Here is a 22149-nt window from a genome sequence, read left to right as displayed (position 1 = left end):
TTGATCATGTCTATTGATCTTGCTCCACCTGTTCTCCCTTTTTTACCTGTCTTGTTTGCTGCCCTATTTATTCTCTTTGTGGTTGCAGTCCTGTGCCAGATCCTTATTGAATGTACCTCTGGTGTCCTGCCCTTTTTTGCCTTGCCAAGTCTTGCCTTGTCTAGTTGCTGGTCTTGTTTTCCCCCACGGGGTAGTTTTTGTTTGATTTTTGTAACCAATAAAAGCCCAAAACTTCCTGCAAATGAGTCCTCGCCTCATCCCTCAACCCTAAACCTGACAGAATGATCTGGCCATAATGAGGACTCGGAGGAAGAAGGACTTACGCCATCCACCAGCCTCCACTCTCTCCAGCCCCCTCTACGAATGCATTCTCCAATTCAAGGCCTTGAGCTCCCTCCATCAACATGGGACTGATCTGAGGAAATCTGCCCCAGAGTTCAGTGGTGCTGCAGAGGGGCTGGGGTTCAACGATGCAGCACGCTCTCCCTGATATGGCCACGAAGTCTGTCACTGAGCAGCCTGCTCTCACTGATACGACCACAAAGGCCATCCCCGAGCAGCCTGCTCACACTGATATGGCCATCCTCAAGCAGACTACTCGAAGAGGCTGCCCCCTCCCTGTACGTTGCTGCTGTTATGTGTGTATGGGCCGCACATGTCTCTCAGTTAGCTACTTTAGCACCTGTCTCTCCTGAACCACCTGCTCTGTCAGTCATGGCCTTAGAGACCATTCTTGAGTCACCAATTATCCCTGTCTGTCCTGCCATGGCCAAAAGGGCAGTCTTCACCTTTTAAGTCATGATTATCCTGTGTGCCTGCACAGGGTACAGCTTTCAGCTGGCTTCTTCCAGCCCTGTTTGCCAGCCTGAACCTGCTGCCGACCCAGAGGCCATCCCAGAGCATGTTACTGGCCTGGAGGCTGTCCCAGAGCCAGCTGCTGGTTTGATAGCTGCCCCAGAGCCCCTTTCTGGCCTGGAGAGCCCACTCCTAAGCCCTGGGAGCACTCCACCATGACTCTTGTCCCCATCCTGAAGGCTGGCCAGACCCATGCCCACTACACTAGCAAAACTCCCCTTGGGACTATCATCCTTTATCATGTTCCCATTCCTCACCCTGGTCCCTGTCATGCCCAAGTTTGACCTATCTGCTCTCCCTGCATTGCCAGCTCTGCCCAAGCATCTTTCCCTGCCGCTCCACCCAAACATCTTGCCCTGCTGACTCCACCCAAGCATCTTGCCTTGCCAGCTCTGCCTAAACTGCTTGCCCTGCCAGCTCTGCCTAAGCTGTGTGCCATGGCTTGTCCACCTTTGCTGCCTACACCACCCTGGTCCTCAGCCAGGACTCCAGACCTGCCTGATGCTCCCTGGCCTTCTGCCAGGACTCCAGACCCATTTGATCCTCCTGGCTCAACCCTCCCTGGTCATCTGCCTGGTCTCTGGACCTTCTAAGGACTTTCTGGGCTGTTCTGCTGGCACTGACTTGGCTTCACTCCTTCCCTTCCTTGTCTCTGTCATTGAACTTTTTCTGTCTTGTGTTCGGTGTTCCCCTCTAAAGGGACGCCCCCTGGCCAGGCACTCTGTTGTTGTGTTCTTTGTAGCATGCTGTTTTGTGTTTACACTGACCGGGTACTTTCATGTCGTTGTGTTTTGTGTGAACACAGAGTCTGTGAGTTTTTCTCATAGTTGTGTTGATATCTTGGTTTGTGTGAGCACATGGTTTGTGATTGTTTTCAGTGGGCATGTGCTTGTATTTTTGTTTGTCTGAGCACATGGCGTGCTCTCATGTCTGTTGTCTTGACCCCACCTATCTTGTTATCTGATTATTGATTCAGTTGCTCCACCTGTTTTCCCTCATTACCTGTCTTATTTGCTGCCTATTTATTCTCCTTGTGGTTGCAGTCCTGTGCCAGATTGTAGTTGAATGTACCTCTCATGTCCTGCCCTGCCCTTGTTTGTCTTGCCTTGTCCAGTTGCTGGCCTTGTTTCCCTCAAGGGGTAGTTTTTGTTTGATTTTTGTAACCAATAAAAGCCCAAAACTTCCTGCAAATGAGTCCTCGCTTCATCCCTCAACCCTGACACAATCTTTATTGCAGTCTTCTGCCTTCTTAGGAGAAAGTGCCATTTGTGTCGACATGGCTTAATACTGATAAAAGGAATAAAAAGATTATCATTTGAGAAACTTAACTGTTTAGTGTATGTAAACAAAATTTAAGCAATTTTAAATGTTCATATTTGCTTTATTGAATTAGTTATATATAATCAAGCTGGATTCTAACTTATGTTTGCTTTTATTGAAACTGAATTATGCTTACACTGTCATTATGTAGTTTATATAAAATGTTTTATACAGTTCAGAGAAATGCAGAATTCTTGATTTGACTGTCTTTTCTGACATATGCAGGAGTGAAATCAAAATTCAAAATCAAAAGTCAATTTTACATAATTAAAAAAAGAAGACTTTCTAAAAATAATAATGGTCTTGTCTGTTGACTGCATGTTTACATAGGAAATAATTTTAAAAGAAAAACTGCAGTGGAACACAAAAAACACTTGTAAACTGGACTTCACATCATCTAGATATTTTTAAGCATCACAAAAAAAAAAAAAAAAACTTTTTTTTAATCAGAATTGTAAAACATGTCCATTATAGAAATATTTGAGTCACTGTCTGTATGAGTTTAATTTTTCATTTATTTTTGAATAACTTCAATAGCGTTATTGACCCACTTACAGTTTATTCTTTCTGATACGTAAAGTATAACAGTAATCGCACGAATCAGTCATTCAAAACACCATTAGACACTACAAACTCTAAATTTATCACACGTCCTACTGTAGTTTTGACAGTGTCCATCGAACAACTTCTGAATTGGCACATCCATGAACGACGCTTATAACTTCTATATGAACTCATCGTTACCCATGTCATGTCCTGAGAATCGAAACTGAAAATAAACACTGAAAATCTAATTTGTTCCGTTTGCTGGAAGATAAACACTGATTTTATATCATATAACTTAGTTTGAAAACTTTAGTACTTGTATAAGTTATTTGGTGCATATTCAAATAGTTGCTGTCGATGAACAAACTAGCTTTGTAACTTACGTTTACGTAGAACTCTCGCTCTTTGCAAGAAACCTCCAAACGCTTCTGCTTCTCTTGTGGACTTTGACTAGCAAGTAAGGTTCATGTTTAACAGCACTGATGTTTGCTTTGGTGTGTTTGTAAAGGTTATATTAACGTTATAAAAAACGTGTCTATAAAAGCATTCATCTTGGAGATTTTTTTTTTTTCCAACACTGACGTTGACACTGAACCACAAAGGATTTAAAGGGGCAGTGATACACATAATACACATTCACATAATATTAGGAGAGACCAGGGATGGTTATAACACTTGTGTCCTTTAACGTGCTCGATTTAATAGCCAATATCTTTCTGTAAATTAAGAAATATTTCCAAATTAAATTTCAGTGAAACTTGTTAGCATAGGAGCAAAGGAAAATACTACAACTGAGCATCATACGTGCCTCTGGGAAAAAGACAGTAACACAATTATTCATTAACACTTAGTGAATGAAAAACCATTAGTGTTAACAGCCTCAAAAGAAAACTCTCCACCAGCAGAGATTTAAAGGAAGGGGTTCGCGATGGTACAAACATAATCCAGATAGTCATCTGTAAAGTTGAGCATCTGCTGTAGAGCGGTGAGAAGCAGGACATCATAGGCCATGTTTCCAGCTGGTAATAAGATGCCTTTTGGTGGATCAGATCACAAGTGGACAAGGGAGACATACCCGCTTCCACCTGATATTTTAATCTGTTCCTTTTGTCCACTTTCAACCACTCCTGACCTGATTTCTTCGAGGGGAGGGTCTATAGGCAGGAAAATGCATGTTTTTTTCCAGATGTTTCGACCTAATGGACAAAATAAGCTTGCGCAATTTACATATGAACGCGCCCAGAGACGACGGAAAAACATACGGAGAACATCAGCTTTCATTTCTGCTCTGATAGCCACAATACCACGCTGAACGCTATGAAATGGTGAGAGAACATTGTGCTTCCCTGTTGAAAAAACAGCTGGTTAGGTATGTTTTGAAGCATGGAAGCTGATTTGAGCTGGTTTATGCTGGTCCTTAGCTGGTCATGAGCTGGTTTAAGCTGGTCCTAAGCTGGAGCTAGTTGCTAAGGACCAGCAAAAACCAGCTCAAACCAGCTAAGGACCAGCATAAACCAGCTCAAACTAGCTTCCATGTTTCAAAACATGCCTAACCACAGTTGAGCTCCAGCTCCTAAGTTTAGTTCTTCACCGGTAACACACAAGACACCGGCACACCCCAACCGAGAGCTCACCTCCTGAACCTGTAGAGACAAACAACATCTCAGTCACTCTGAGTCCTGTGGGAATGATTCATGTGATCATGTCTCACTTTCGTCTTGTAGGAACTGACATAAAGGCTTTGAAGATCTTCCAGAGACAATCTGGGGAATGCTTAGAACCAGATGGTATGTATTAGGGGTGTAACGTTCTCCAAGAAGCCTGAGGTTCCGGCTGACCAGGTGTATAAGCCGGCCATCATCATCAGTGCCAGTGAGAGTGTTAGTGGAGCTGGAGGAGAATGATTGGCTTATAGACTAGAGTGCAGAGGTAATGCTTCCCACCCTGTTTCCCACCCAAGAACCTCTGATGCCATTTGAAATTCTGCCAATCCATGAATCGTCATTTTCACTGCTGGAATCCAGCACAGTATTGCCTTTGCCGCTACCATCCCTGTCCCTTTCCAAGTCTGTCTCTGCACCCAATCTTCCTCTCTTTTTTTTATTGCACCAGAGCCAGCCATTCTTTCGACCCCGTCTCCGCTGGCTACTTTCAGTCCTTCAGCCCATCCAGTGGCTCCACCTTACAACCTGGATCCACCTTGGGACTTTGAGTCACCAGCTCTTCCATGGCATGGGGATTCCCTGGCTCAGCCTCTTCCCTCCAAGCCCTCAGCTCCACCTCAGACCGTTGACCAATCGGCCTCGTCCTGGCTCCTCATCCCACCAGCTCCACCTGGGTCAGTCGTCGCCACATCATCGCCACGGACTTCCGGGCTGTCTGCTGCGCTCCAGCCCTCCACCCCTCTGGCTCTGTCGGACTCCTCCATTCCTCAGGCTTCACCGGGGTATTCTCTCACACCTGCGTCTCCTCTGTCCACCGGCCCCCATGCTCCGAGAGCACGTGAAGGCAGCATTAGCAACAGCCACTGAGGGAACGTCAAAAGGTCCCCCTGTAATGAAAATAAAGTTTTTTAATATTGTTTATATGTGGTGTTTTTAATATGGTTTAAGACAAACCATGTGCAAATTCATAAGTCAACACCATTGCAGAGTATGTTCTCTTTAAAGAGCATATTGCATTTTACGTTTTTTTTTTTTTTTTTGTGAATACATAACCTTGTATGAAAAGTCAAAGCAGGATTTAAAAATGTTTTACAGGACATGAGGGCACAAATTTAGTAGATAAAGTGACAGTTTCTTTGACTGTTTGTAAAAACTGCTTTTTTTTTTAACATTTCATCATTTTAACTCACAAGAAATCGTTGGTGTTTCTGACGTCACAAACTACTTTGTAACCAATCACGTCAACGTATGATTGCCAACGAGTAGATCTCTGAACTGGTGTGAATGAGTCGGGGCTAATTTGCATATTCATAGAACCGTGTATACTAATTGAGACAAGGGTGTAGAGTTACATTCAAGCTATTTTAAGGCATGAAAAAAAAATTTCAAGGATAAAAAGTGTTAAAATATCTCATTTTGGTGATCAAAGTTCAGATTTTAAGGGATAAAATTGACTACAGCGGGCTTTAACAAAGCAGATACAACATAGTTTTTCAGCATTACTCAAACAAATTTTTTAATTCTTTTTTGAAATCCATGAACTTGAAGTAGTTTGCTAACAACCACTCCACAGACACTCTGACTTCACTCATTCTTTTGTCGAATTCCATCATTTGAGGGGTGAGGTGAACACGTCGAAATGGGGCTTGCATGCATACTCAGTGGGTATGCTGGTTCCCTGTACACACACATTTGATCATCTACAAACAGAGCATGATGTTCCAGCAATGTCAACATTCCAGAGTCGTGCTTCTTTCCCTCTGTTAAAAGATTTTTTTTATTATTATTAAATCAATTTTAAAGGTGATGACAATGTTTCCAAAGATGGCAAATTATTCACTTACCTACAGGGCCGTACAGATGGGCAATCAAACTATTAGGAATGGCTACTGCCTGGTATTTTAGACTGTGAATGCATTTGTGACCATTATATAGGATCCTCTGTGTTACACCTGGTCTGGCAATGGGACATACAGTGCCATCTATAAAGCAATTATCAAGAGGGGCTCCATTTGATGGATGCAGTCAGCATATGTTCTCAATTCTAAAAAGGTTCAACACTAAAAAATAAAATCCTCTCTGCATCAAAATGACTGGAACACAACATGAGGGTTAAATATATTTTAAACATAGGCCTACTAATCATTTCTTTGTGTAAAATGTTTTAATTAGGTAAAAATTACCAAGTTTATCTTTAAAAGCTTATAAAAGTTCTAATAAAAGATAAAAACAACCTAACGATTTAGAATAGTGAGATGAAATAGCACTGCAATGAAATTGCGTGTACATGTTCTTATAGCTCTCAACTACTTAAAAATGTGAAATAATTTTGTCGACTCTATAGCTTACCTTTCACAGTCCGCTTTCTCTGTGAAAGAAATTACCTTCTCGTCATTATTATCCTCATAATTGATCGCATCTGTAACTCAGGAAGAAGCATAGACACCTAGTGAGACAAAAACAGCACTAGAGATAAAAATGTACTTTATTTGTCAATATAATTTTTTTCAGAATATTCTGTTCTGATATTCTGTTGTAAAGTGTAGAAATAAAATGTCTGATTTAACATGTAGGTAAATAAGCATTGTCATGGCCTATTTATACATACATTCGATTGTGATCCAAAGCATGTGCTTTGTTGGGAAAAAAAATATTTAATTAGAAATTTTTAAATTTAAAATTCATTTATATTCATATTTCATTAAAATATACATTTTATATATAGAAACAATAAAGTCTAAAATTTGTATAATTAATTTTATTTTAATCTTGCACAATTCTGAAAGACACTTTAAGCCTAAAGCATATAATAAAAAAGTGATCCATTTATCAAAAGAAGCATTTTTAAATATAGTCCTTATACAGTTTTAGCATACTGAATTCTCCATGTTTTTTCTGTTAATTTGCAGGCCTAACACATGATTCTAGTATTATAACCTATAAACCTGATTGTGGAACAACAGTCAACAAGCAACTAACAAAAGCATGAAACTTTACAGTACCTTATTTGCATTTTCTTGAATGGATTTTCTATGACTACAAAAGAACTAGAACAGGCAAACAGAACAAAATAATTTTCTAACTTAAGATGTCTTATTGTGCTGATCAAGAGGTAAATATCCTGATCTATAATACACAGCTCTTTATTTGGGTTTGTCCTCCACGGGACAAACATCATCCAAATAGTCGTCTGCAAAGTATAGCATCTGCTGTAGAGCGGTGAGAAGCAGGACGTCACAGTTGAGCTCCAGCTCCAGCTCCTGACTGTAGTTCTTCACCGGTAACACACAAGACACTGGCACACCCAACCGAGAGCTCACCTCCTGAACCTGCACAGACAAACAACATCTCAGTCACATTTATGCATTTAGCAGATGTTTCTATCCAAAAGTGACTAACAATAGAGGAAAATAATCAATTCGTCACAGAGCCAACAATGTTCATAGTATGCCATACTATACAATGCCAGCCAGGTTTACTAGAAAGTCACATTAGGAAACAAGGTAGAAATGCAGAGAAGAAAAATGAGAGGATTTTTTTTTGGTCTAAGTGCATTGGTTTAATAATGTGGAGTAGTTAAGTGCTTGCAAAAGTGGTGTGTCTTCAGCTGCTTCTTGAAAGTTGTGATGCTTTCAGCAGTTCAGGTGGAGGTTGGCAGCTCATGTCACCAGAGAGGAGCAGAGAGGGTGAAGGTTTTGGAAAGTGACTTTGTGCTTTGTTGTGAAGTCATGTAAGAACAGTTGATGTGATCATGTGACCATGTCTCACCTTCGTCTTGATGTAGGAACTGACATAAACACTTTGAAGATCTCCCTCCACTAGAGAGCATGCTTTATCTACTTTTGTCATTAAAAACATCTGGGGAATGCCTGAAAAATAAAATATGTAAATAACCATTAGTTAGTCATGGAACATTTGCCATAAGAGTTATGCAACATACATCTAAAAATGTTACCTTGCTTACCCAGTGAGTTCACTTTTCTGCGTATGGCAGCGAGTTTTTCCTCTAGTTTGCTGGACATGAGAGAGATTTTGGTGGCGTCTATCACGTACACCACACAGTGGATCTTCTCCTGTAGAGATGCAGGTCTGGAGGCCTTTTGCTCATCCGGTTGAAATGGTGTGATGGGGTTGAACTGAATCAAGATAATTCAGTGTGTGAATTGAAAAACTTTAATCTGAATCTTAAGATAAGTGTGTGTATAAGGCTACATCTAAATTAATCCGAATTGAAAATGCATCTTTTTCTCTACGTTTTGGCCTTCCTTCCACACTGAGATGGCTTTTTATCCTGCGAAAACTGATCATTCTTAAGATGCTCTCCATAATGGATGAACTGAGGTATTTGAAAATAATAATACAGAGTTGCTAAAGATAAATGTTACTTTGTACATTCTTCATATTACATTCCTGTAAATATGACAGAAAATCTACTCGCAGTAGCTGCCCTGTGGCACATGAACGCAATGGCAATTGAGTGCAACCTGGACGCACCAGTAAGTAGTGAGATATTATGCTAATAAAATGATTGTGCCAGAAGAATAACAAACTATATTATGGTTATATTATAATTCCATTCTGTGATTGGGGTTATGTAAAGTTAGTTAGTAAAAAAAAAGAAGAAACATATCTATTTTAGCATTTAGATAAATAAGAAACGTTTTGAAAAGGGAAATTAATCATTTGGTACTTCCACAGTATGTGTTCAGTTGAAAATAAATTATTAAATAAAATTTATTATTTAATTATTTAGACATTTCAAATTATGTCATAAAATATATTTTTATATATGAAATTAATAAAAGCAAATGTTTTGTAATAGAAATGTGTAGCCTATAATTGTTCATTTTAATCTTGCAGCTTTGAAAGAAACTTGAAGCACAGAATCAAACATTTTTGAAAAAAGCATTTTTTAATGCTTATGCAGTTTTTTTTTTTTTTTTTAATCATTCTGGTGTTATACTATAAACCTATTCATGGCACAAGAATGTAAGCAACTACAACAGCAACAATGCAACATCCTGTACATATTGTCTCTATTTTATATATTGTGTATTTTTATATAGGCTTATATATTTATTTTCATTCACTTATTTTATTTTATTATTGTCACTGTCATTCTGTCTGTGCACTGACAGCTCCTGTCACCAAAACAAATTCCTTGTAGCCTATGTGTAAGCATACTTGGCAATAAAGCTCATTCTTCTGATTCTGATGCTTAAAGGACATTTCTGTCATTATTTACTCACCCTCATGTCATTCCAAAGCCGTAAGACCTTCATTCATCTTCAGAACACAAATTAAGACATTTTTGATGAAATCCGAGAGCTCTCTGACTCCTCCTTAGACAGGCAATTTATTTACCACTGTCAAGGCCCAGAAAGGGACTAAAGACATTGTTAAAATACTCCACGTGACTACAGTGGTTCAACTTTAATGTTATGAAGCGACAAGAATACTTTTTGTGCGCAAAAACAATGTAAGGGAACTCGGATCAATATAACCAAAGACTATAGAATAACACAAGACGCGTCACTCGTATTGTTTTGAATGGGAGAAAGTGCAACACGCAATATGGCAGAATAAGTCCCGCCTTCTAAATGAGAGCCAATCACTGATTGGTAAAGTCATCACGTAACTGCAGCGGCCGTTAGAAGCTCCAGTTCCTATAGAAACAGTCAGATGCGCGCCTCTGAAATGAGACAAGAGACAAGACAAGAGTTAGCTTGATCCATCCTGAAAAATACCATTTTTTGTCATGATTCAAGCGTTTAGAAACAAAATTTATTAGACAGTTGTTGTCATTGGTGATTTCAAATATGAAATTTAATTGAAAGCTTGGGAAACGGCTTTGGAGAATTTGATGTTTCCCCATTCAAAGTGACAGGAGCTGCACTTGAAGGCGTTTCAAAGATGGCCGCCGAGTGAAATGACTTGTCTTAAAGGGACTTTGATATAACTCAAAGGTGATTGAATTACAGTGAATAAGAACCGAATTAATATGTACAAACCCGATTCCAAAAAAGTTGGGACACTGTACAAATTGTGAATAAAAAAGGAATGCAATAATTTACAAATCTCATAAACTTATATTTTATTCACAATAGAATATAGATAACATATCAAATGTTGAAAGTGAGACATTTTGAAATGTCATGCCAAATATTGGCTCATTTTGGATTTCATGAGAGCTACACATTCCAAAAAAGTTGGGACAGGTAGCAATAAGAGGCCGGAAAAGTTAAATGTACATATAAGGAACAGCTGGAGGACCAATTTGCAACTTATTAGGTCAATTGGCAACATGATTGGGTATAAAAAGAGCCTCTCAGAGTGGCAGTGTCTCTCAGAAGTCAAGATGGGCAGAGGATCACCAATTCCCCAAATGCTGCGGCGAAAAATAGTGGAGCAATATCAGAAAGAAGTTTCTCAGAGAAAAATTGTAAAGAGTTTGAAGTTATCATCATCTACAGTGCATAATATCATCCAAAGATTCAGAGAATCTGGAACAATCTCTGTGCGTAAGGGTCAAGGCCAGAAAACCATACTGGATGCCCGTGATCTTCAGGCCCTCAGATGGCACTGCATCACATACAGGAATGCTACTGTAATGGAAATCACAACATGGGCTCAGGAATACTTCCAGAAAACATTGTCGGTGAACACAATCCACCGTGCCATTCGCCGTTGCAGGCTAAAACTCTATAGGTCAAAAAAGAAGCCATATCTAAACATGATCCAGAAGCGCAGGCGTTTTCTCTGGGCCAAGGCTCATTTAAAATGGACTGAGGCAAAGTGGAAAACTGTACTGTGGTCAGACGAATCAAAATTTGAAGTTCTTTTTGGAAAACTGGGACGCCATGTCATCCGGACTAAAGAGGACAAGGACAACCCAAGTTGTTATCAGCGCTCAGTTCAGAAGCCTGCATCTCTGATGGTATGGGGTTGCATGAGTGCGTGTGGCATGGGCAGCTTACACATCTGGAAAGGCACCATCAATGCTGAAAGGTATATCCAAGTTCTAGAACAACATATGCTCCCATCCAGACGTCGTCTCTTTCAGGGAAGACCTTGCATTTTCCAACATGACAATGCCAGACCACATACTGCATCAATTACAACATCATGGCTGCATAGAAGAAGGATCCGGGTACTGAAATGGCCAGCCTGCAGTCCAGATCTTTCACCCATAGAAAACATTTGGCGCATCATAAAGAGGAAGATGCGACAAAGAAGACCTAAGACAGTTGAGCAACTAGAAGCCTGTATTAGACAAGAATGGGACTACATTCCTATTCCTAAATTTGAGCAACTTGTCTCCTCAGTCCCCAGACGTTTGCAGACTGTTATAAAAAGAAGAGGGGATGCCACACAGTGGTAAATATGACCTTGTCCCAACTTTTTTGAGATGTGTTGATGCCATGAAATTTAAAATCAACTTATTTTTCCCTTAAAATGATACATTTTCTCAGTTTAAACATTTGATATGTCATCTATGTTGTATTCTGAATAAAATATTGAAATTTGAAACTTCCACATCATTGCATTCCTTTTTTATTCACAATTTGTACAGTGTCCCAACTTTTTTGGATTCAGGTTTGTAAATGATTCAGAATTAATATTTAATATTTAATACTTTATCAACTATTCGTCCACCGATAAGTTGAGATTCGAGTATTTTACCAATTCTGGACAGAATATTATCCCGTGGCCAACGGCAATAATATAAAGTTATGATTACGGCTTATGAGCAAGGTAACAAAAAGTTTAAGGGGCCGTTCACATATCATGTCTTTTGCGTGCTCAAATTCATTATTTTAAATGTAGCCACGGGGCAGACGCGCTCAAAATGGAAGTGATGCGGTCGCGACGCGCATGCGGTGCATTTTCCAGGCGCATCGAGATGAAAACATCTCAACTTTTCAGAATGCCGCAAGCGCACCGCAGGTCATGTGACAAGAACCAACCGATCAGCTTCGGCCTTTACGTAACAAAACATCGAAAGCTCAGCCGAACAGCTGATCATAGCTGTACAGGGTGGTTTTTATATCTCATCTCCATAAATATATCTAAAGCTAATGCAAGGGCTAGAAAACAATTTATCATTTGCTGAAACTTCCTCGTCATAGTGGAGAGCGCAGTTCATGGTTGCATAGCAATGACAGACGCCACGGGAGTGCAAGCACTTTGGAAAGAAGGAGAAAGCGGCGCGGCCGCACTTTTCACGTGTTTTTAGACGCGATATGTGAACGGCCCCTAAGGCAGTAATTTGTAAGCATACAGCACAAGACACTTACATATATGTAAAAATCAACACGACTTTATTGGACAAACAAACTAATCTAACGAAAACACACACATTCATTCATACAGTGACAGGGAAATTGTGATACTGTGATATTACGAAGGATGAATGGAGTCCCAAATGTCTAGCGTTAAACATTATTTCTTTGACTGCAACCTGAGAGAATTAACATAGCAATTCAACCTTAGTTTGTTTGCTTAATAAGAGTTGCACATGATACATAGGCTATATACAAGGGACATCTGGGCAGAGGAGGTGTCTTGGAGAATGTCACTGTGTGGGCCTGTGATGATTTGTGCCTTGGGACATCTCCGCAAGTCTCCGTTTCCTGATAAGGTTGTGGATTTATGCAGGTGTTGCTTAGTCATCTGGTCTTAAAGTTTGTAGAACAAAGGAGGGTCTTCTTTATTGATCAGCTCTGTTAATACAAACCCTGGTTTGAAATTAAGCAGGCATGGGAGAGCGGTCTCCTTCAGCAGTTTAGCACCATGGTTCATTTTTATGACTCATTAATGGTTCGGTGTGGATTCGGCTGTGATCTTTGGAATGTGGTGTTGTGCTCATTTGGTGGGCTTCGTTCAGGGATTATCCTACAACAAAAATAATGACTTTATTCAACAATCTCTTCTCTTTCATGTCAGTCTCCTACGCAGTTAACGTAATAAGCACAGTGCAGCGCTTCCATGTTTACATCCGAACTCCGGCTCAGTATTGAGCCACACAACGCATGCGTGTGATGCTGACACAAGAGCTGGCCAATATTGAATCGGCGTTCTGAGGTAGAACCTGGAAGCACTGCACTGTTTACTATTTCAACCGCGTAGGAGACAGACATGGAAGATAAGAAATTGTTGAATAAATCATTATTTTTGTTTTGTTTTTGCCCACAAAAAAGTATTCTCGTCGCTTTATAAAATTAAAGGGTTAGGTCACCCTTAAAACAATAATTAATTCATTAATTAATCACCTCATGTCATTCCAAACTCGTAAGACTTTCATTCATCTTCGGAACACAAACAAAGATCTTTCTGATGAAATCTGAGAGATTTCCCTCTCTCCATTGACTGCCTTTGCAACGAACACTTTGACACTTCAAAAAGATCATAAAGAGATCGTAAAACTAATCCATATGAATTGAGTGGTTTAGTCAAAATTTTCTGAGACTTGATCGCTTTTTATGATGAAAAGATTTAATTTAGGCTTTTACTCACATATAAACATTGATCAGTGAACATAAGCAGAAGCTCATCTGAACTTGAGCTTCCAGAGGAGGTTTGTTCTTGTGTGTTATTCAAGTTCAGTTGAGCTTCTGCTTATGTTCTGCTTATGTTCAAGCCAAAATGGCTTGATACTTCAAAGAATTCATGATGTCCTTTATACAGTCAAGATCCTCTTCCTGCAACAGGAAAGCACCCCCATAACATGACTGGACCACCTCTATGTTTGACCATGGAAAAAGTTCCAGTTTAGTCACATCACTCCATAAAACATTCTTCCAGAACTCCACAGGTCTATCCAAATGAATTTTAGCATATTCCAGTCGGCTTTTTATGTTCTTGGTCAAGAGTGGCATTTGGCAACCTGTCCCAACATGCTTATCTAGTGTTTTTCTTATACTCTCTATTGAAATGTTTTTTTCTCCTTTCATCAGGTCATCTTGCAAGTCTTTGGTAGTAAATTGAGGGTTGTTCTCAGTTGCTCTTATTCATATTGTGCTTTTTCTTCAACACCCTTAAAGGTTTTCTGGTACAACAAATTTGTAAACATGAATAAGGCTGCCAGCTGTGTTTCTAGGAAGTTTTAGTGTTTTGGAAATCTACTTGTTGTCATAGACTTTCTAATGTAATAAAACAATTTGTTCTCTATAGGTTTTGTGAGAGCTCTATTGACTTGGCCATATTTGCAACTTTAGCACATGCATGGGATAAATGTATGTATGTGTAACAGCACAAGCTAACTGATTTTTGTTACAGAGTTTCCAAAGACTTAATTGTGTTTTAACACAATTTTGTACCATACCATACAAATAAGTGACAGCAGCATTGAATAGATGTTGAATAATTATGACACAGCTGTATTACACAAAAATCCTATAACTCAAAAGCATTAGATTATATATTGACATTATCACTTTTAATTTGCCACTAAACTGTTATAGATGCAAAAAAACAAAAACAAAAACAAAAAAACTCTGTATCTTTAGAAAAGCTTACATTTGTAAATTCTCCGGGGGGTTGATTGCAACCCCAGGTGGAAAAAAAAAGTACATTTCCATAATGTATTTAAAGTGCTCTATTTTCACGTACTAATTTTGTACTTAATATATAAAAAATTCTTCTTTAGTACTTCTTAATATAATCTTAAGAACATCTAAGTGTACTCGACTGTGTTGTGGCAAGTTGCCCGCCAATATGTATTTATATGTCTATGGCAGCTGTAAGATGAAGTTGGATAGTAGATACCTTGTGAGACAGCAATAGCACTAGAGATTTACCACAAATCTCCCACATTGCCCCTGAAATGCCCCTGTAATTTTTTTCCAGCTTATTTAGTTCTGTGATTGGGTTTCAGTAAAGTTAATATGTATTAAATGTCTAAGCATGTAGGTAAATATGCAACGTCATGACTGTAGTTCAAGGCTTTTATCATTCAGTTGTTCCAAAATGATAAAATATAGGCTATCCTTTTATCATTACATAAAGTATATTTAATTAAATATATTTTTCTATACAGAAGTAAAAGTAATTTAGTCATAAAAATGTATATAAATTATTTTTATTTTTATTTTTTAAGTTTTTTAACAAAACTTTCAAACAGAATCACAAATTTCCCATTTATCGAAAGAAACATATTTAATGCTTATACAGTTTTTAGTGTGTATTTCTCTTTATTTGCAGTACTAACACATCATTATTATTATACTTTTATCTATTGTGGCATAACAATATAACAAGCAACTACAACAGCAACAATGCAACATGCTTAAGTGATAAGTTCTTTGTTTGAACTTCCTATCATTTTCTTGAATGGGTATATATGATTCTGAAAGAATTGGCATAGACAAACAGAACAGAATAATCTTAAAATGACTTATTGTGGTTATCTAGAGATATACATCTAAAGTAGTACAAATAGCAAACCAATATAAGATTACACACAAATATAACATTAAATCAGCTACAAAGGGAGAAAAAACTCCACTAGTAGCACTTTATAAGATTGTCCTAAATAGGACCAGCATCATCCAGATAATCATCTGAAAAGTTTAGCATCTGCTGTAGAGCGGTGAGAAGCAGGACGTCACAGTTGAGCTCCAGCTCCAGCTCCTGACTGTAGTTCTTCACCGGTAACACACAAGACACCGGCACACCCAACCGAGAGCTCACCTCCTGAACCTGCAGAGACGAAACAACATCTCAGTCACATTTATGCATTTAGGAGATGTTTCTATCCAAAGTGACTAACAATAGAGGAACATAATCAATTTGTCACAGAGCCAACAATGTTTATAGTATACAATGCCAGGTTTGTTAGAAAATTAGATTAGGAAACAAGGTAGAGAAGAGGAGGAATGCAGAACAGAAAAAAAATATGATTTTTTTGTGTAAGCATATTGGTTTAAGGTTGTGGAGTGGTTAAGTTTTTGCAGAAGTGGTGTGTCTTTAGCCACGCTGTAAAAGTTGCGATGCTCTCAGGAGTTCATGTGGAGGTTGGCAGCTTATTTCACCAGAGAGGAGCAGAGAGGGTGAAGGTTTTGGAAAGTGACTTTGTGCCTTGATGTGAAGTGAGTCCTTAAGGAAGTGTTCATGTGATCATGTGACTATCCGTGCGTTTCAAACAGGATATATCGCCCTCCGAAGGGCACTTTGGAGTGAAAACAATCATGGCCGCCATATTGAAGGGTCGTTCCAAACTGAAGTGCTCTCGAAGGGTACAACTGATGAACACTACGGGCCCTCAAGATCCTTTGCACAGGGAAGTTGTTTGGCATCACAGAATGGGTACAGGAGGCTCGAAGTTCGATTTTACCTATAAATGTACAGTATGTATAGTATTTTTCTATACTACTGTAATATTTTTCTGAGTTAGATTTGGTACATTATTATGGTCAAAACGACATTGTACTTCAACAAAAAATACTTTACAGCTACCTTTATCAGTCCATTCAAATGTTTCAAATACATAGACACAGTATACATTATATTTAACGTAAAAGGCCTTGGTGCGATAAACCAAAAATAAATAAATAAACTAACATTTAGCAAAAGGCGCAGCTTGCACAATCTATCGTTCAGAGGGTGTTTTTTGTGGGGTCAACCAACATACAAAATGTGCGCTAAAGGCGCCTCCTTGATTGTCTCGTTAAGTTTTTTTGACTCCATGCCTTCGAAGCTCTCACTCTGGAAAGTAAACCCTTTGAAGGGATTAGGGCATAAGGATAAGCCCTTCCGAATGTCTCACCTTCGTCTTGATGTAGGAAGTGATATAAACATTTTGAAGATCTTCCTCCACATCAGGACATGCTTCATCTACTTTTGCCATCAAAACCTGAAAATGTGTAAATAACTATTAGTCAGTCATGGCATAAGACAAGAGTTATACAAAAAACTGCAAGTATTAGTGTTAGTCACTAGATTAAAATGAATCTTTGATATAACAGTTATTTAAAAATGTTGTTCACTTACCCAGTGAGTTCACTTTTCTGCGTATGGCAGCAAGTTTTTCCTCTAGTTTGTCGGACATGAGGGAGATTTTGGTGGCGTCTATCACGTACACCACACAGTGGATCTTCTCCTGTAGAGATGCAGGTCTGGAGGTCTTTTGCTCATCCGGTTGAAATGGTGTCATGGGGTTGAACTGAGTTCAGAGGATTTAGCATGAAACAAACATTTTATCATTCATACTTCAATCTTCATTCATTGTGAAGACGAGTGCACTTACTTTATAGCGGTCTGGTACGTGACCTTGAAGAATGCGGCTGATGTCCTTAATATCCAGTCCTGCACCTGATTGCTCCTCGAGTCCCATGGTGTCACACAACACAAACGGCAGTGGCTTTCCCTCACGACCGTCTTTCACTGGGTATGTGCGAAACTACCAACCAAGAAGAGAAACACATCAAGACCTGAAGCCATCAAGAGCTGCTCCTCAACCTGAAGAGAGACTTCTGTAGGAAACACTATGAATCCTGTTGAATCTGTACCTGTGTGGTGAGGCTAGTGCCTGCAGATCCTGACATGGCTTTACTGGTCATGCGGCCCATGAAGATGGAGTTGATGGAGTTGAAGAAACTGGATTTTCCTGCACCTACAGGACCGATCATTAGGATTCTGACCCGACTCACAGACGTCAGCATGGGTTTATAATTCCTGATCATTTTCATGAGCTCGTCTCTTCGTCTACAACAGAGATCACAAATGGATTGTTACACTACTGTATGAAATCAGCAGCAAAATAACACTGAGTGAAAACTTACTTTGCTGTCCACTGAACATTCCTCCATGGCTTCACCTTGGCACTGATCTGAGGATCTTTTTCTGAGGAAGTTTTATTATACAACTAATGTTAACAGCAGTACATTTTAAGATACTGGACTCTGAACTTATATAATTTACTGTACACAACTACATGTGTGTTTCAACTACAATAAGCGATAAACTTTTTTTTCTGATAAATGACTTACTCTGTTCCACTTTGTACACCTCACATTCAGTTAGTTGAGTGTCATTCCCACGTAGTGTGGCAGGACTAAAATTGAATGCATTAAACCCCGCATTATAATATGATCCACTCCCTCCTTTACTATACACAACTGGTTGGTTGTTGTAGCAAAAGTATAACTGTTCGCCAAAGCTGGGTCCTCCAGCATCATCATAACGTACATAACGTGCACTGTTAATTTTGATGCAGAGAGGATTTGAACGATGAACACCTTGAAAGCTGAACAGGAAAGCGCTCTCATCTGTAATTTCCTCTCCACTTTGAGTATAATCTACACTAGTGTATCCACCAAAGATGTAGCCTGAACGGTTGTAGGCCACAAGTAATGTTGGACCCTGACGGTCACATCGCTGGTGGAAGACAGAAGCATGATATCCATGAACAGAAGCTTTGTAGAGAAGAGTCAGTTCCACATTCCCCAGCAAGGAACAGAGCTGCTTTCTTTTCTCCTCTGTTAAATCAGAAGTGAGGGAGCCCGAACTTAGATTTCCCAGCCTTTTTTTCATCTTTAAGACAAGACAAAAAGACATGCAAAAATAAATTACAGATCTTTTACGTATAACAGATGCAAATTTAATTTACTTTGTTGTTAATTTTTTATTGATTCTTATATTTTAGTCAATCATTTAGGCTATTGTTATCTTTACGAATACATATTAAAGGCAGCAGTATTGGCTAAATTAATAATCCCTAAAAAAATGGTTGTCGTTCAGTTTTTACTCTCAAAGAAGTAACCACACTTAACTGTTATCTTAGACTATAACAGCGAACAGTTCTTTAATTAATGCACGTCAACATAAACTAATACATTTTTAACACTGTAAGATGTTTACGTTAACATAATTTTCTAACATATCGCAGATGAAGCTCAGGGTGGAACAAACAATATTTGCATACAAGGCTGACGCTCTGTCAGATGCTAGACCGTTTAACTAGAAACGAAACTGAAATCTGTACGGCAAAGAATGACTGACTGACTGACTGAATGAATGCATTTTTAGTTAATCATTTAAATGTAATAACAGTTTGTTAAAAGGTAAATATTATGACCTGAGAAACTACTTTCGTGTTTGAAAACGATATCATTAGGCCTACGATAAATTTGTTTAAAATTATAGAGCTTACATTTTTTAACATTAAAATTCATGATTTAAGTTATTTATATCGCCTATGAAGCTTACCTTTTAGCGGTATCTTTGTGCATAAACACTGAAATGCTCTTCGTACAAGATCACGCCAGCAGAATGTGAAGCTCCTCCTATTCAAACACTTATCTGCCCTTTCCTTAATAACATAGCCTACTAAAGGTATCAGCCGAAATTACCAATGGACAGTGACCACATGTTATGTATGTATGTGTATGTTGATTTATGTATCTATCCATCTATGGTTGTGGAGAAAAGTCATCTCTTCCTTGAAAATAAAGCTCAAGAGGCAGAGTTCCATAAGTCAAATAAGACTTTATTGTACAAAGCAACAAGCCAAGATGCCTGCAGAACATGTGAGTTCGTCTCTGGTTAGGGTGCCATTCTTATACCATTTTCTTATCTGTTATTTTGCAATAACCACATGACTTAACTCTCTGGTAAGATTCACCCCCAGTTTCTCACAATTAGGTCTTTCTTTTCTCACCCATCTCTAAATGTGGCAACCTGTCAAATGATGGTCAACCCTTTATCAGAGGCAAGATATAACATTTTCCAAGGCCAATCTGCTTCTTTCCAAAGATGAGAGAAGTCTTCATGTGACATCATTATTTTTGTATTATTATTTATTATTATTATTTAATATTATTATTATTTTTTTTAAGTCAATACTGTAGTACACAAAAAGAAAATGAACATTTGTATTTATACAGTGCATTTATTTTTGTAGAAATGTGTTACAGTAATATGTAAAATGAAAATTTATAGTTGCTTGTTCATTTTTACAACCCGCATTCCGGAAATGTTGGGACATTTTTAAAATTTGAATAAAATGAAAACTAAAAGACTTTCAAATCACATGAGCCAATATTTTATTCACAATAGAACATAGATAACATAAATGTTTAAACAGAGAAATTTTACAATTTTATGCACAAGATGAGCTCATTTCAAATTTGATGCCTGCTACAGGTCTCAAAATAGTTGGGATGGAGGCATGTTTACCATGGTGTAGCATCTCCTCTTCTTTCCAAAACAGTGAAGACGTCTGGGCATCGAGGTTATGAGTTTCTGGAGTTTTGGTGTTGGAATTTGGTCCCATTCTTGCCTGATATAGTTTTCCAGCTGCTGAAGAGTTTGTAGTCCCATACCATCAGAGATGCTGGCTTTTGAACTGAATGCTGATAACACACTGGAAGGTCTCCCTCCTCTTTAGCCCAGAGGACACGGTGTCCGTGATTTCCAACAAGAATGTCAAATTTGGACTCGTCTGACCATAGAACACTTTTCCACTTTGAAACAGTCCATTTTAAATGAGCCTTGGCCCACAGGACACGACGGCGCTTCTGGACCATGTTCACATATGGCTTCCTTTTTGCATGATAGAGCTTTAGTTGGCATCTGCAGATGGTACGGCTGACTGTGTTTACCGACAGTGGTTTCTGGAAGTATTCCTGGGCCCATTTAGTAATGTCATTGACACAATCATGCCGATGCGTGATGCAGTGTCTCCTGAGGGCCTGAAGACCACGGGCATCCAATAAAGGTCTTCGGCCTTGTCCCTTACCACAGAGATTTCTCCAGTTTCTCTGAATCTTTTGATGTTATGCACTGTAGATGATGAGATTTGCAAAACCTTTGCAATTTGACATTGAGGAACATTGTTTTTAAAGTATTCCACAATCTTTTTACACACTCTTTCACAGCTCTGCCCATCTTTACTTCTGAGAGACTCTGCCTCTCTAAGACATCCCTTTTATAGCTAATCATGTTACAGACCTGATATCAATTCACTTAATTCGTTGCTAGATGTCCAGCTGAATCTTTTCAAAATTTCTTGCTTTTTCAGCCATTTGTTGCCCCCATGCCAACTTTTTGGAGACCTGTAGCAGGCATCAAATTTGAAATGAGCTCATTCAGTGGATAAAAGTGTAAAATTTCTCAGTTTAAACATTTGTTATCTATGTTCTATTGTAAATAAAATACTGTCTTATGTGATTTGAAAGTCTTTTAGTTTTCCCCTAACATCACCACCACCACCACCACCATATATTCTTATATCATTCTTATATCACACATTCTATTTTCCTATTGCTCTTGCACAATAACACAACTGCATGTGAATTTTCAGTTTACATGTAACATTTCTACAAAAATGAATGTACTGTATGAATACAAATGTATTTATACAGTACTGCTGTTGCTGTTTAGGGTTGTGGCGTTCCACTGTGGTTCCTCCATGTTCAAAAATGGCAGTGATTGTGTTGGACAAACTCCATATATATGCTTACAGACTTGATTGGTTGATTGTGATTCCTATTTCATTACAATGACAGGTCAATTTAGCAGACAATACAAATATTCCATGTCAGATATTTATGGAATATACATGATTGTCTGACAGATTTTAACAACTGAATGGCTCATTTTGCATGTGAAGGCTCACAAGATGAAAGAATGTTTAGAAGTTGAAGAGTCTGACAATTTCACTGACAGAATCAACTCATCAATTTTGATCAACAAGCCATGTGCAATTAGTTATTGTGCAAATTGTAGACAGTTGTACTTTTTTGCATACGTGCCAAAACACATG

General features: G+C 38.6%; 1 protein-coding gene across 8 annotated transcripts in view; it reads right to left on the bottom strand.

Moving 5' to 3' along the window:
* The window catches only part of LOC127521799 (interferon-induced protein 44-like), a 29655-nt gene extending 9902 nt beyond the window's left edge, over window positions 1–19753 (bottom strand). For 3 of the 8 annotated variants that reach the window (XR_007932472.1, XR_007932471.1, XR_007932473.1), the window contains exons 1-7: window positions 19593–19753; window positions 18374–18917; window positions 18167–18227; window positions 17894–18089; window positions 17632–17784; window positions 17376–17547; window positions 17152–17238 (exon numbers count right to left, since the gene is read on the bottom strand). Coding sequence is in view for 2 of the 8 variants with exons in the window: in XM_051911242.1 (XP_051767202.1) it covers window positions 7529–7714; window positions 8154–8254; window positions 17376–17547; window positions 17632–17784; window positions 17894–18089; window positions 18167–18227; window positions 18374–18917 (1413 nt within the window). In the remaining 6 variants the exon portion in view is untranslated. Of the gene's footprint in view, window positions 1–6852; window positions 7715–8153; window positions 8255–15449; window positions 16720–17151; window positions 17253–17375; window positions 17548–17631; window positions 17785–17893; window positions 18090–18166; window positions 18228–18373; window positions 18918–19592 lie in introns of those variants that run through there. The other 5 variants (XR_007932475.1, XR_007932474.1, XM_051911242.1 and 2 more) reach the window with 5 other exon arrangements.
* Window positions 19754–22149: the final 2396 nt, after the last annotated feature.

The sequence above is a fragment of the Ctenopharyngodon idella genome, chromosome 10, assembly GCF_019924925.1.
Source record: "Ctenopharyngodon idella isolate HZGC_01 chromosome 10, HZGC01, whole genome shotgun sequence".
In the NCBI taxonomy this organism is placed as follows: domain Eukaryota; kingdom Metazoa; phylum Chordata; class Actinopteri; order Cypriniformes; family Xenocyprididae; genus Ctenopharyngodon; species Ctenopharyngodon idella.
This window is presented reverse-complemented; position numbering and strand designations above follow the sequence as displayed.